The sequence below is a fragment of the Dendrobates tinctorius genome, unplaced genomic scaffold (genome assembly GCF_039654945.1).
Source record: "Dendrobates tinctorius isolate UK_male_01 unplaced genomic scaffold, ASM3965494v1 ptg000155l, whole genome shotgun sequence".
Lineage (NCBI taxonomy): Eukaryota > Metazoa > Chordata > Amphibia > Anura > Dendrobatidae > Dendrobates > Dendrobates tinctorius.
This window is the reverse complement of record NW_027361822.1, coordinates 21,897,244-21,911,286: the sequence shown is the minus strand read 5'-3', so window position 1 is coordinate 21,911,286 and position 14,043 is coordinate 21,897,244. Positions and strand designations below refer to the sequence as shown.

At 49.6% G+C, this 14,043-nt stretch overlaps 1 protein-coding gene across 3 annotated transcripts in view; it reads right to left on the bottom strand.

The window, feature by feature from the left end:
- Positions 1–13,627, bottom strand: part of LOC141051016 (uncharacterized) — a 40,358-nt gene extending 26,731 nt beyond the window's left edge. The window contains exon 1 of one of the 3 annotated variants that reach the window (XM_073547803.1): positions 13,504–13,627. In XM_073547803.1, the coding sequence (XP_073403904.1) occupies positions 13,504–13,530 (27 nt within the window). In that variant the 5' untranslated portion in view covers positions 13,531–13,627. Of the gene's footprint in view, positions 1–13,331; positions 13,355–13,417 lie in introns of those variants that run through there. The other 2 variants (XM_073547804.1, XM_073547805.1) reach the window with 2 other exon arrangements.
- Positions 13,628–14,043: the final 416 nt, after the last annotated feature.

The following is a 14,043-nucleotide window of genomic DNA, read 5'->3' as shown; positions in this document are numbered from 1 at the left end:
ATAGTCCCATGCCCATATACCCATCATACATATCCTCCATCCCATAGTCCCATGCCCATATACCATCATACATATCTGCCATCTCATAGACCAGTGCCCATATACCCATCACACATCCTCCATCTCATAGTCCCGTGCCCATATACATATCCGCCATCCCATAGTCCTGTGCCCATATACCCGTCATACATCCTCCATCCCATAGTCCAGTGCCCATATAAGATAAGATAATCCTTTAAGATACCCATCACACATCCTCCATCCCATAGTCAACCATTATGACATCATAATGAGCGGCGGGGCTTGCAACCCATGATGACATCAGTGTCGCCATGGCAACCATTGTGACATCATAATGAGGGGCGGGGCTTGATACGCACACACTGTTTCCCCAGTATGCAAATAGGGGCATTATGACGTCATAATAAGGGGCGGGGCTTGACACGCACACAATTTTTCCCCCCAGTATGTAGATAGGGGCAAATTTGTCTGGTGAATTGGAACGCGCGGGGTTAAAATTTCACCTCACAACATAGCTTAGGACGCTCTCGGGGTCCAGACGTGTGACTGTGCCAAATTTTGTGGCTGTAGCTGCCACGGTGCGGATGCCTATCCCGGACATACACACACACACTTTGAGATATATATATATATATATATATATATATGCACACACATACAGTTGTGGCCAAAAGTGTTGACACCCCTGCAATTCTGTCAGATAATACTCAGTTTCTTCCTGAAAATGATTGCAAACACAAATTCTTTGGTATTATTATCTTCATTCAATTTGTCTTAAATGAAAAAACACAAAAAGAATTGTCCTAAAGCCAAATTGGGTATAATTCCACACCAAACATAAAAAAGAGGGTGGACAAAAGTATTGGCACTGTTCGAAAAATCATGTGATGCTTCTCTAATTTGTATAATTAACAGCACCAGTAACTTACCTGTGGCACCTAACAGGTGCTGGCAATAACTAAATCACACTGGCAGCCAGTTGACATGGATTAAAGTTGACTCAACCTCTGTCCTGTGTCCTTGTGTGTACCACATTGAGCATGGAGAAAAGAACGAAGACCAAAGAACTGTCTGAGGACTTGAGAAACCAAATTGTGAGGAAGCATGAGCAATCTCAAGGCTACAAGTCCATCTCCAAAGACCTGAATATTCCTGTGTCTACTGTGCGCAGTGTCATCAAGAAATTTAATGCCCATGGCACTGTGGCTAACCTCCCTAGATGTGGACGGAAAAGAAAAATTGATAAGAGATTTCAACGCAAGATTGTGCGGATCTTGGATAAAGAACCTCGACTAACATCCAAACAAGTTCAAGCTGCCCTGCAGTCCGAGGGTACAACAGTGTCAACCCGTACTATCCATCGGCGTCTGAATGAAAAGGGACTGTATAGTAGGAGACCCAGGAAGACCCCACTTCTTACCCCGAGACATAAAAGGCTGGAGTTTGCCAAAACTTACCTGAAAAAGCCTAAAACGTTTTGGAAGAATGTTCTCTGGTCAGATGAGACAAAAGTAGAGCATAATGTAGGGCCCAGTGTGAGAAAGCTGGGTCTCCCTCAGAGGTCATGGGTCTTCCAGCAGAACAATGACCCAAAACACACCTCAAAAAATGGTTTGAGAGAAAGCACTGGAGACTTCTAAGGTGGCCAGCAATGAGTCCAGACCTGAATCCCATAGAACACCTGTGGAGAGATCTAAAAATGGCAGTTTGGAGAAGGCACCCTTCAAATATCAGGGACCTGGAGCAGATTGCCAAAGAAGAATGGTCTAAAATTCCACTCATTGATGGTTACCAGAAGCGGTTGGTCGCAGTTATTTTGGCTAAAGGCTGTGCAACGAAGTATTAAGCTGAGGGTGCCAATACTTTTGTCTGGCCCATTTTTGGAGTTGTGTGTGAAATGATCAATGTTTTGCTTTTTGATTCATTCTCTTGTGTGTTTTTCTCATTTAAGACAAATTAAATGAAGATAAGAATACCAAAGAATTTGTGTTTGCAATCATTTTCAGGAAGAAACTGAGTATTATCTGACAAAATTGCAGGGGTGCAATACTTTTGGCCACATTTGTATGTTTAAGTTCTGATGGAGCGGAATAGTTTCCAGGTACTCACTCCTGGGAAATCATATCCACTATGAACCTATGCACTGGGAAACCCGCCTGTTTGGTTCCCTCCAAACATCCTATCCTGTGCTGACTAAGGGACTGGTTCATCCTCTAGTCCCATGGTGCACAAACTGCACTAACCAGCTCCTCCGCATACTCCGAAGAAAAAAGATATCTTCTGGCTTCAGAGGTTCTAGGGGCTCTCGACTCCTCTCATCTTTTTTTTTTGAGGGAGGTGAGCCCACAGGTGAAGGAGGTGGAGGAGTTGAGATCTTTGGAGGATAGGTGGTGCCCACCTGAGCACAGGGAGAACATACAAACTCCTTGCAGTTGTCATCCACTCATGCTGCAAAGCGCCAGTGCTCTCCACTGCGCCCTGACCACTCCGTCTGTGCATGCCTGACAATTTTTTTCCCCAATGCTGAGGGGAGTTTTATGTTACATATGGCGCACTTAACAGATTTTTTGGTGGTATTGGTGCCTTTATGGGAGGATTTGTCTCCCTACAAGAGAGGAGAGAAGTATTTTGCAAATTTAGATCCGTATCCCAGGACAGCACCGCTAGGACCCACCCCAATAGATACTCACTGTGGCTGGGGCAGCGCTGGGCTCTGCATGTGCAGAGCAGGAAGAACTATCCATGCTGACAGGGGATCTCTGTCTTACCTGTCGGCGTCTTCCGGCAGGTTTGTAAAAGGGTTACACCCGCTCTCAGCGCTTGTTTCATTTTTTCCCCCTCCTCCTCCCAGGGTCCGGAGCAGGCACAGTCGTTTCTGGCGAGCTCTGCATGCTGTCAGCTATCCAGGGGCCGCCATAAGCCGGACCGGAAGTCCCTTGCGCTCCAGGGTAGAAAGCATACCCCGGAAGTGTGCCACTTCTGGGACGCCAGCAGCCGCGCGTGCAGGAGGAGGAGAGACCGGAGAGCTGCAGGAGGCCTCCGGTCGGGGATCACTGGTCCGCTTTACTCCCCAAGGGAGCGCAGGTGGGCCAGGAAGGTCCCAAATTCAAAGGAAGACGGGAGCAGCACGGAGGAGGGAGGGCATAGCCACCAACCACCACTGCCTGGCTTTTGAGATCCATCAGGTACACTGCAGCAGCCGGCCACGCAGCCTACCTCTAACCTCTCCATGCCCCATGGAGGACAGGAAAGACACTGGTGAGAGGGAGGTGGGAGGGACCTTTTAACCTCTTTGTACTTCCTGTCCCCTATTAGGGCGTGGAGACAACCTCCTATGCTGTCGTGGAAGGTTGCTAGAGAAAACATTGCTGAGGTGCGCCCCTCCCCAGCGCCCCGCCCTAGGCACAGGCCCACGAGTGCCTAATGGGAAATACGCCCCTGGAGCCATGTACCATAAACTTCTGAGTGCCATCCGCCAAGACAATAAAAATGGGTCGTGGCTGGGTCTTCCAGCAAGACAATGACCCAAAACATACAGCCAAGGCAACAAAGGAGTGGCTCAAAAAGAAACACATTAAGATCATGGAGTGGCCTAGCCAGTCTCCAGACCATAATCCCATAGAAAACTTATGGATGGAGTTGAAGCTCCGAGTTGACAAGCGACAGCTTCAAAATCTTATAAATCAACAGCCGCGGAGACACCATCACATGTTTCTCAACGCAAGCAATGACTAGCCAGGTCTTTCCCCGGGAAGGAACAACCACGGGAAGGGTAGTCTCCAATGAAGGAAACCACCTATGCCAAAACATGGTATCCATCCACAGACAGCTGTTTCGGGGTATTGCCCCTCATCAGTGTGGAGTAGGAAACTGGCTAGTAGGAGCAATGCCTAGTGAAAGGCTATGAACATAAGGATGAGTGACCTCATGGAGATCAACATCCAACACTGCGGAGACACCATCACATGTTTCTCAACGCAGTGATCTAGAGCAATGCCCCCATCCCTTATGGGAAATATGCAAAAGCATGTAAATCAACAGCCGCGGAGACACCATCACATGTTTCTCAACGCAAGCAATGACTAGCCAGGTCTTTCCCCGGGAAGGAACAACCACGGGAAGGGTAGTCTCCAATGAAGGAAACCACCTATGCCAAAACATGGTATCCATCCACAGTCTGTGGATGGATACCATGTTTTGGCATAGGTGGTTTCCTTCATTGGAGACTACCCTTCCCGTGGTTGTTCCTTCCCGGGGAAAGACCTGGCTAGTCATTGCTTGCGTTGAGAAACATGTGATGGTGTCTCCGCGGCTGTTGATTTACATGCTTTTGCATATTTCCCATAAGGGATGGGGGCATTGCTCTAGATCACTGCGTTGAGAAACATGTGATGGTGTCTCCGCAGTGTTGGATGTTGATCTCCATGAGGTCACTCATCCTTATGTTCATAGCCTTTCACTAGGCATTGCTCCTACTAGCCAGTTTCCTACTCCACACTGATGAGGGGCAATACCCCGAAACAGCTGTCTGTGGATGGATACCATGTTTTGGCATAGGTGGTTTCCTTCATTGGAGACTACCCTTCCCGTGGTTGTTCCTTCCCGGGGAAAGACCTGGCTAGTCATTGCTTGCGTTGAGAAACATGTGATGGTGTCTCCGCGGCTGTTGATTTACATGCTTTTGCATATTTCCCATAAGGGATGGGGGCATTGCTCTAGATCACTGCGTTGAGAAACATGTGATGGTGTCTCCGCAGTGTTGGATGTTGATCTCCATGAGGTCACTCATCCTTATGTTCATAGCTTCAAAATCTTAATGATTTAGAGATGATCTGCAAAGAGAAGTGGACCAAAACTCCTGCTGACATGAGCACAAACCTCATCATCAACTACAAAAACGTCTGAGTGCTGTCCTTGCCAACAAGGGTTTTGCCACCAAGTATAAAAGTCTTGTTTGCCAGATGGATCAAATACTTTTTTCTCACTGCAAAATGAAAATAAATGTATATAATTTATACAATGTGATTTTTGGGATTTTATTTTTGATATTTTATCTCACAATGTTAAAATTAACCTACTCTTAAAATTATAGACTGTTCATGTCTTTGTCAGTGGGCAAACTTACAAAGTCAGTAAGTGATCAAGTAATTATTTCCTTCACTGTATCTATTGGAAGTAACAATCCTAAAAGTTCATATTGACCCTTTAATGAACCTTACCAATTTGCATGACACTATGTTTAAGGGCAGAACAACCTATACAAGTCCTCATGTAATATATAGTTGTCCCCCCCATGCTTATCATGAATTAGTATTACTGGAGCGAAAAGGGAACTCATCATAAAAGCCATCGCGTAAAATAATATCTACAGTAGATCTTAACCAATGAGAGATCAGAAAAGGGTGATATAATAATAATTTCTTTATTCAAAATTTCAACTAAACAATATATACATCGTGGACAATCTGCTAAAAAAGATATAAAGATACTATAAATCACCCCATTATATTGCCTCTCCGAAAATTGCCAATACAGTATAACTGAAGATCTATAAGATGGCAACAGCATTAATATGTCTGACCAAATACAATTAGATTGATAACTATATGGATAAACAAGTACATAATCAACTTCTCTATTTACTGCAGACAGATATGGTATGGTATCAGACAAAAAACAAGTGCTTCTCACTAAATTAGAATATCATCAAAAAGTTAATTTATTTCATTTCTTCAATACAAAAAATGAAACTCATATTAAATAGAGTCATTACACACAGAGTGATCTACTTCACGTGTTTATTTCTGTTAATGTTGATGATTATGGCTTACAGCCAATGAAAACCCAAAAGTCATTATCTCAGTAAATTATAATAATTACCAAAAAGCACCTGCAAAGGCTCCTAAGCATTTAAAAAGGTTCCGTAGTCTGTTTCAGTAGGCTCCACAATCATGGGGAAGACTGCTGACAGATGTACAGCAGGCAGTCATTGACGCCCTCAACAAGGATGGTAAGCCACAAAGAGGCATTGTTGAAGAAGCTAGCTGTTCACCGAGTGCTGTATCCAAGCATATTAATGAAAAGTTGAGTGAAAGGAAAGTGTGGTAGAAAAAGGTGCACAAGCAACCGGGATAACCGCATCCTTGAAAAGATTGTTAAGAAAAGTCCATTAAAAAATTTGGGGCAGATTCACAAGGAGTGGACTGCTGCTGGAGTCATTGCTTCAAGAGCCACCACACACAGCTATATCCAGGACATGGGCTACAAGTGTCACATTCCTTGTGTCAAGTCACTCATGACCAATAGACAACGCCAGAAGCGTCTTACCTGGGCCAAGGAGAAAAAGAACTGGACTGTTGCTTTCAGATTAAAGTAAATTTTGCATTTCATTTGGAAATCAAGGTCCCATAGTCTGGAGGAAGAGTGGAGAGGTCACAATCCAAGCTGCTTGAGATCTAGTGTGATGTTTCCACAATCAGTGATGGTTTGGGGAGCCATGTCATCTGCTGGTGTAGGTCCACTGTGTTTTATCAGGACCAAAGTCAGCGCTGCCATCTACCAGGAAATTTTATTGCATTTTATGCTTCCCCCTGCTGACAAGCGTTTTGGAGATGAAAATTTTATTCTCCAGCAGGACCTGGCACCTGTCCACACTGCCAAAAGTACCAATACCTGGTTTAAAAACACCAAAACAACAGTATCACTGTGCTTGATTGGACAGCAAACTCGCCTGACCATATCCCCATAGAGAATCTATGGGGTATTGTCAAGAGGAAGATGAGACACCAGACCAAACAATACAGATGAGCTGAAGGCTGCTATCAAACCAACCTGGGCTTCCATAACACCTCAGCAGTGCCACAGGCTGATCGCCTCCATGCCACGTCGCATTGATGCAATAACTGATACAAAAGGGGCCCCGACCAAGTACTGAGTACATTTACTGAACATACATTTCAGTAGGCCAGCATTTCAGATTTTAATATCATTTTTCAAGCTGGTGTTATAAAGTATTCTAATTTACTGAGATAATGACTTTTGGGTTTTCATTGGCTGTAAGCCATAATCATCAACATTAACAGAAATAAAGACTTGAAATAGATCACTCTGTAAGGACTCTATATAATATATGAGTTTCACTTTTTGTGTTTAAGAACTGAAATAAATTAACTTTTTGGTGATATACTAATTTAGTGAGAAGTGCTTATATATGTCTAACTAAAGGACACCAAATCGCATATACTTAATAACCTATAGAACCATAGAACTAATACTAACAAACCTGTGTAATCAGGTCAGTGGGATCATATTATGCAAAAAAATGCACAGATTGGATGTTTTTCCCAGGTCTACTATAGTACCAACAGCATAATATAATTCCGTCCATCAGTTTACATGTTAGAAACAGAAAAACAATGTAAACGGTCAGTTCCTGTATATATAATGTAGATACACACAGATCATGAGCACATGGAAGAATAATCAGCTAGAGAAGAGATGAAGAGAAAAATGCTCAACAGACCCATAAAGTGCAGATAGTGCTAAGTGCTGAGTATTTTGATTGAATTAATGATAACTTGATGTAACGTGTATCTATGCCAAGGAGAGACACTGTGGGGGACACAAAGCACCCCAATGCGCCTTTCACCCTCTGGGCCTCTCTCTGGACCCCTGAATAGGGTCAGTGTTGAGGGTGAAGGTGTTTTGCCTCCCAACCAAACGTGCACGGCGGGGACCCAAACCGTCCCACCTCCTAAAGGTGACACCTCAACCTTTGCAACGAGATAGCTGCGAGAGGCAACCCACCGGTTGTATGCCCGGAAACACGCTTGCGCTGCTGACACCCTCATTATATAAACATTACACTGTGTGTAGGGGGAGTCGGGGTGTCAGGACATTTGGAACATTATACTGTACTAGCTATGAACCCGTTCTACGCCCGGGTGGTGAGCATTTTTATTGGTATATGGTCTCCAATCCTGGTATGTGCTGCTCCCTCCTATCCTGGTGTGCATGACACCCCTCATCCCTATCCTGGTATGCACCTATCCTGGTATGCATGGTACCATCACCCCCCCTCCAATCCTGGTAAGCATGGCACCCTATTCCTCATCCTGGTATGCATGGTTCCCTCACCCCCCTATCCTGGTATGCATGGTCCTCTCACCTCTCCTATCCTGGTATGCATGCTACCCCTCACCCCCCAATCCTGGTATGCATGGTCCTCTTGCCCCCCCTATCCTGGTATGCATGCTACCCCTCACCCCCCAGTACTGGCATGCATGGTCCTCTCACCCCCCAGTACTGGCATGCATGGTCCTCTCACCCCCCAGTACTGGCATGCATGGTCCTCTCACCCCCCAATACTGGCATGCATGGTCCTCTCACCCCCCAATACTGGCATGCATGGTCCTCTCACCCCCCAGTACTGGCATGCATGGTCCTCTCACCCCCCAGTACTGGCATGCATGGTCCTCTCACCCCCCAGTACTGGCATGCACGGTCCTCTCACCCCCCAGTACTGGCATGCACGGTCCTCTCACCCCCCAGTACTGGCATGCACGGTCCTCTCACCCCCCAGTACTGGTATGCACGGTCCTCTCACCCCCCAGTACTGGTATGCACGGTCCTCTCACCCCCCAGTACTGGTATGCACGGTCCTCTCACCCCCCAGTACTGGTATGCACGGTCCTCTCACCCCCCAGTACTGGTATGCACGGTCCTCTCACCCCCCAATCCTGGTATGCACGGTCCCCTCACCCCCCCAGTACTGGTATGCACGGTCCACTCACCCCCCCAGTACTGGTATGCACGGTCCCCTCACCCCCCCAGTACTGGTATGCACGGTCCCCTCACCCCCCCAGTACTGGTATGCACGGTCCACTCACCCCCCCAGTACTGGTATGCACGGTCCACTCACCACCCAATACTGGTATGCATGGTCCCCTCACCCCCCAGCACTGGTATGCATGGTCCTCTCACCCCCCAGTACTGGTATGCATGGTCCCCTCACCCCCCAGTACTGATGTGCGTAGTCCCCTCACCCCCCAGGACTGGTATGCACGGTCCCCTCACCTCCCAGTATTGGTATGCATGGTCCCCTCACCCCCCCAGTACTGGTATGCATAGTCCCCTCACCCCCCAGTACTGGTATGCATGGTCCCCTCATCCCCCAATCCTGGTATGCATGGTCCTCTCACCTCCCCTATCCTGGTATGCATGGTCCCCTCACCCCCCTATCCTGGTATGCATGCTACCCCTCAACCCCCAATCCTGGTATGCATGATCCCCTCACCCCCCAATACTGGTATGCATGGTCCCCTTACCCCCCAGCCCTGGTATGCATGGTCCCCTCACCTCCAAGTATTGGTATGCATGGTCCTCTCACCCCCAGTACTAGTATGCATGGTCCCCTCACCCCTAGTACTGGTATGCATAGTCCCCTCACCCCCCCCAGTACTGGTATGCATGGTCCCCTCATCCCCCAATCCTGGTATGCATGGTCCTCTCACCTCCCCTATCCTGGTATGCATGGTCCCCTCATCCCCCAGTACTGGCATGCATGGTCCTCTCACCCCCCAGTACTGGCATGCATGGTCCTCTCACCCCCCAATACTGGTATGCACGGTCCTCTCACCCCCCAATACTGGTATGCATGGTCCTCTCACCCCCCAATCCTGGTATGCACGGTCCCCTCACCCCCCCAGTACTGGTATGCACGGTCCACTCACCACCCAATACTGGTATGCATGGTCCCCTTACCCCCCAGCACTGGTATGCATGGTCCTCTCACCCCCCAGTACTGGTATGCATGGTCCCCTCACCCCCCAGTACTGGTGTGCGTAGTCCCCTCACCCCCCAGGACTGGTATGCACGATCCCCTCACCTCCCAGTATTGGTATGCATGGTCCTCTCACCCCCCAGTACTGGTATGCATGGTCCCCTCACCCCCCAGTACTGGTATGCATAGTCCCCTCACCCTCCCAATCCAGGTATGCATGGTCCTCTCACCTCCCCTATCCTGGTATGCATGGTCCCCTCACCCCCCTATCCTGGTATGCATGCTACCCCTAAACCCCCTATCCTGGTATGCATGCTACCCCTCAACCCCCAATCCTGGTATGCATGATCCCCTCACCCTCCAATACTGGTATGCATGGTCCCCTCACCCCCCAGCCCTGGTATGCATGGTCCCCTCACCTCCCAGTATTGGTATGCATGGTCCCCTCACCCCTAGTACTGGTATGCATGGTCCCCTCACCCCTAGTACTGGTATGCATAGTCCCCTCACCCCCCCAGTACTGGTATGCATGGTCCCCTCATCCCTCAATCCTGGTATGCATGGTCCTCTCACCCCCCCAGAACTGGTATGCATGGTCCCCTCATCCCTCAATCCTGGTATGCATGGTCCTCTCACCTCCCCTATCCTGGTATGCATGGTCCTCTCACCCCCCAGCACTGGTATGCATGGTCCTCTCACCCCCCAGCACTGGTATGCATAGTCCCCTCTCCCCCAATCCTGGTATGCATGGTCCTCTTACCTCCCCTATCATGGTATGCATGCTACCCCTCACCCCCCAATCCTGGTATGCACGGTCCCCTCACCCCCCAGTACTGGTATGCATGGTCCCCTCACCCCCCAATCGTGGTATGCATGGTCCCCTCACCCCCCAGTACTGGTATGCACGGTCCCCTCACCCCCCAGTACTGGTATGCACGGTCCCCTCACCCCCCAGTACTGGTATGCACGGTCCCCTCACCCCCCAGTACTGGTATGCACGGTCCCCTCACCCCCCAGTACTGGTATGCACGGTCCCCTCACCCCCCAGTACTGGTATGCACGGTCCCCTCACCCCCCAGTACTGGTATGCACGGTCCCCTCACCACCCAATACTGGTATGCACGGTCCCCTCATCCCCCAGCTCTGGTATGCATGGTCCTCTCACCTCCCAGTATTGGTATGCATGGTCCTCTCACCCCCCAGTACTGGTATGCATGGTCCCCTCACCCCCCCAGTACTGGTATGCATAGTCCCCTCACACCCCAGTACTGGTATGCATAGTCCCCTCACCCCCCCAATCATGGTATGCATGGTCCTCTCACCTCACCTCCCCTCCCCTATCCTGGTATGCATGGTCCCCTTCACCCCCCCCAGTACTGGTATGCATGGTCCCCCTCACCCTCCAATCCTGGTATGCATGCTCCCCCTCACCCCTCAATCCCCCAATCCTGGTATGCATGGTCCCCTCACCCCCCAGCCCTGGTATGCATGGTCCTCTCACCCCCCTAGCCTGGTATGCATGGTCCCCTCACCCCCCAATCCTGGTATGCATGGTCCTCTCACCTCCCCTATCCTGGTATGCATGGTCCTCTCACCTCCCCTATCCTGGTATGCATGGTCCTCTCACCTCCCCTATCCTGGTATGCATGGTCCTCTCACCTCCCCTATCCTGGTATGCATGGTCCTCTCACCTCCCCTATCCTGGTATGCATGGTCCTCTCACCTCCCCTATCCTGGTATGCATGGTCCTCTCACCTCCCCTATCCTGGTATGCATGGTCCTCTCACCTCCCCTATCCTGGTATGCATGGTCCCCTCACCCCCCAGTACTGGTATGCATGGTTCCCCTCACCCCTATTAAACGACACACATTGAAAAAAAAAACAAAAACATTTATACTTGCCCTTCTTTCCTGTGCTCCAGCGCTGTCACGTTCTGCTGGAGGCTGGGGGGAGGAGTCTGGCGCCGGAGTATGCGCATGCCCATAGCGCTGTCCGGTGCCATATTGCTGAAGACACACTGCAAATGTGTCTTCAGTAAAATGTCGCCGGATCGCGCTATGTGCATGTGCGATTCTGGCCGCACTCCTGCCTCGGTCTCCGGCCCCGAAGAGAAGCGCCATGGCAACGCTCTTCCTGGTCAGGTAAGTATGTAATAATAATAATCTTTATTTATATAGCGCCAACATATTCCGCAGCGCTTTACAGTTTAACAGTTTCAAAACACAATACATTAAAGCAAAATAAAATGAAATAAGCCGCCCCTGCTGGTGAGAGCTTACAATCTACACTGAGGTGGGGGAGATACAAAGTACAGGTGTGTATTTACAATTTGTATATTTACAATGAAGGTCCAGCCATCTTGAGGGAATGAAGAATGGATGGAGATAGTGAATGGGCTACACACGCACCATTACACATAGAATGACTTTGATTAGTGAACGTGATAGGCCGCTCTGAACAAATATGTTTTGAGGGAGCGCCTAAAACTATGCAAATTGTGGATAGTCCAAATTTCTTGGGGTAGAGCATTCCAGAGGATTGGCGCAGCACGGGAGAAGTCTTGGAGTCGGGAGTGGGAGGTACGGATTAGTGCTGAGGTTAGTCGAAAGTCGTTTGCAGAGCGCAGCGGTCGGCTAGGCCGATAGACAGAAATGAGGGAGGAGATGTAAGGGGGTGCCGCACTGTGGAGAGCTTTGTGGGTGAGAACAAGTACTTTGAATTGGATCCTATAATGAATGGGCAGCCAGTGTAATGACTGACGAAGAGCTGACATGTCCGAGTACCGATTAGCCAGATGGACGACCCTGGCTGCTGCATTAAGTATGGACTGGAGAGGGGATAGTCGAGTGACGGGGACGTCAATTAATAGGGCGCTGCAGTAATCCAGGCGGGAGTGGATCAATGCTACAGTGAGGGTTTTTGTTGTTTCCATGGTGAGAAAAGGGCGGATTCTAGAGATGTTCTTTAGGTGTAAGCGGCAAGAGCGGGCAAGAGATTGTATATGGGATGTGAAGGAGAGATTGGTGTCAAACATAACACCCAGACAGCGCACCTGCTGCCGGAGAGTTATTGTGGTACCACCCACGGAGAGGGAAATGTCAGATTTAAGTATGGCGTCGGAGATGGCGGTATGCAGTGTGTACAGTCCTGCCATCTCCAGTGCCATACACACTCCTCACCGCTTGCTGCCTCATTCTGTCTGGAGCCAGACTGCGCAGGTGTGTCGCGCTTGCACAGTTTATACAGGCTTCGGACAGAGTGACGCTTAGCCGGTTATATTATAGATACATGTGGAGATATTATACATACTATATAGGGGGAACACTGAGGAGCAAGAAAGTATCACTGTACTATGTGAGCAATACGTGTTTCCATGTTTTGTTTCATAGTTGGGTGGTATGTATCAATCAGAGGAAAAGGCAAGATGACTCTTAAAACCTGGCAACAGAAAAGCACTGAACTAGTCTCAGCAGTGAAGGGGTTACTGCCCCCTGTGCAGCCCAGTAATGGGGAATCTCCAGCACCTACCTCCACCTGCAGGGGGCGCTATCTCTGGGAATGGAGGGGTTACTGCCCCCTGTGCAGCCCAGTAATGGGGAATCTCCAGCACCTACCTCCACCTGCAGGGGGCGCTATCTCCGGGAATGGAGGGGTTACTGCCCCCTGTGCAGCCCAGTAATGGGGAATCTCCAGCACCTACCTCCACCTGCAGAGCCGCACTCCACATATATGGCTGCTCTGTGCGCACAGGACCTGGGATGAGGTCACAGGAGGGGAGGAGTCAGGGGTCACATGATCAGGGGCCTCAGTGTATGCAGGACCCTGCTGTGCTGGTTGTCATGGTGCTGGATGAGGGGAAGTTTCTGTGTGGGGTCAGGAGGGGTTTACAGGGTGGATGTAGCAGAGCCGTGTGTGTACGAGGTGTACGGAGCGGAGCCATGTGTGTACGAGGTGTACGGAGCGGAGGCGCGTCTGTACGAGGTGTACGGAGCGGAGCCGTGTGTGTACGAGGTGTACGGAGCGGAGCCGTGTGTGTACGAGGTGTACGGAGCGGAGCCACCTGTGTACGAGGTGTACGGAGCGGAGCCGTGTGTGTACGAGGTGTACGGAGCGGAGCCGTGTGTACGAGGTGTACGGAGCGGAGCCACCTGTGTACGAGGTGTACGGAGCGGAGCCGCGTGTGTACGAGGTGTACGGAGCGGAGCCGCGTGTGTACGAGGTGTACGGAGCCGAGCCGTGT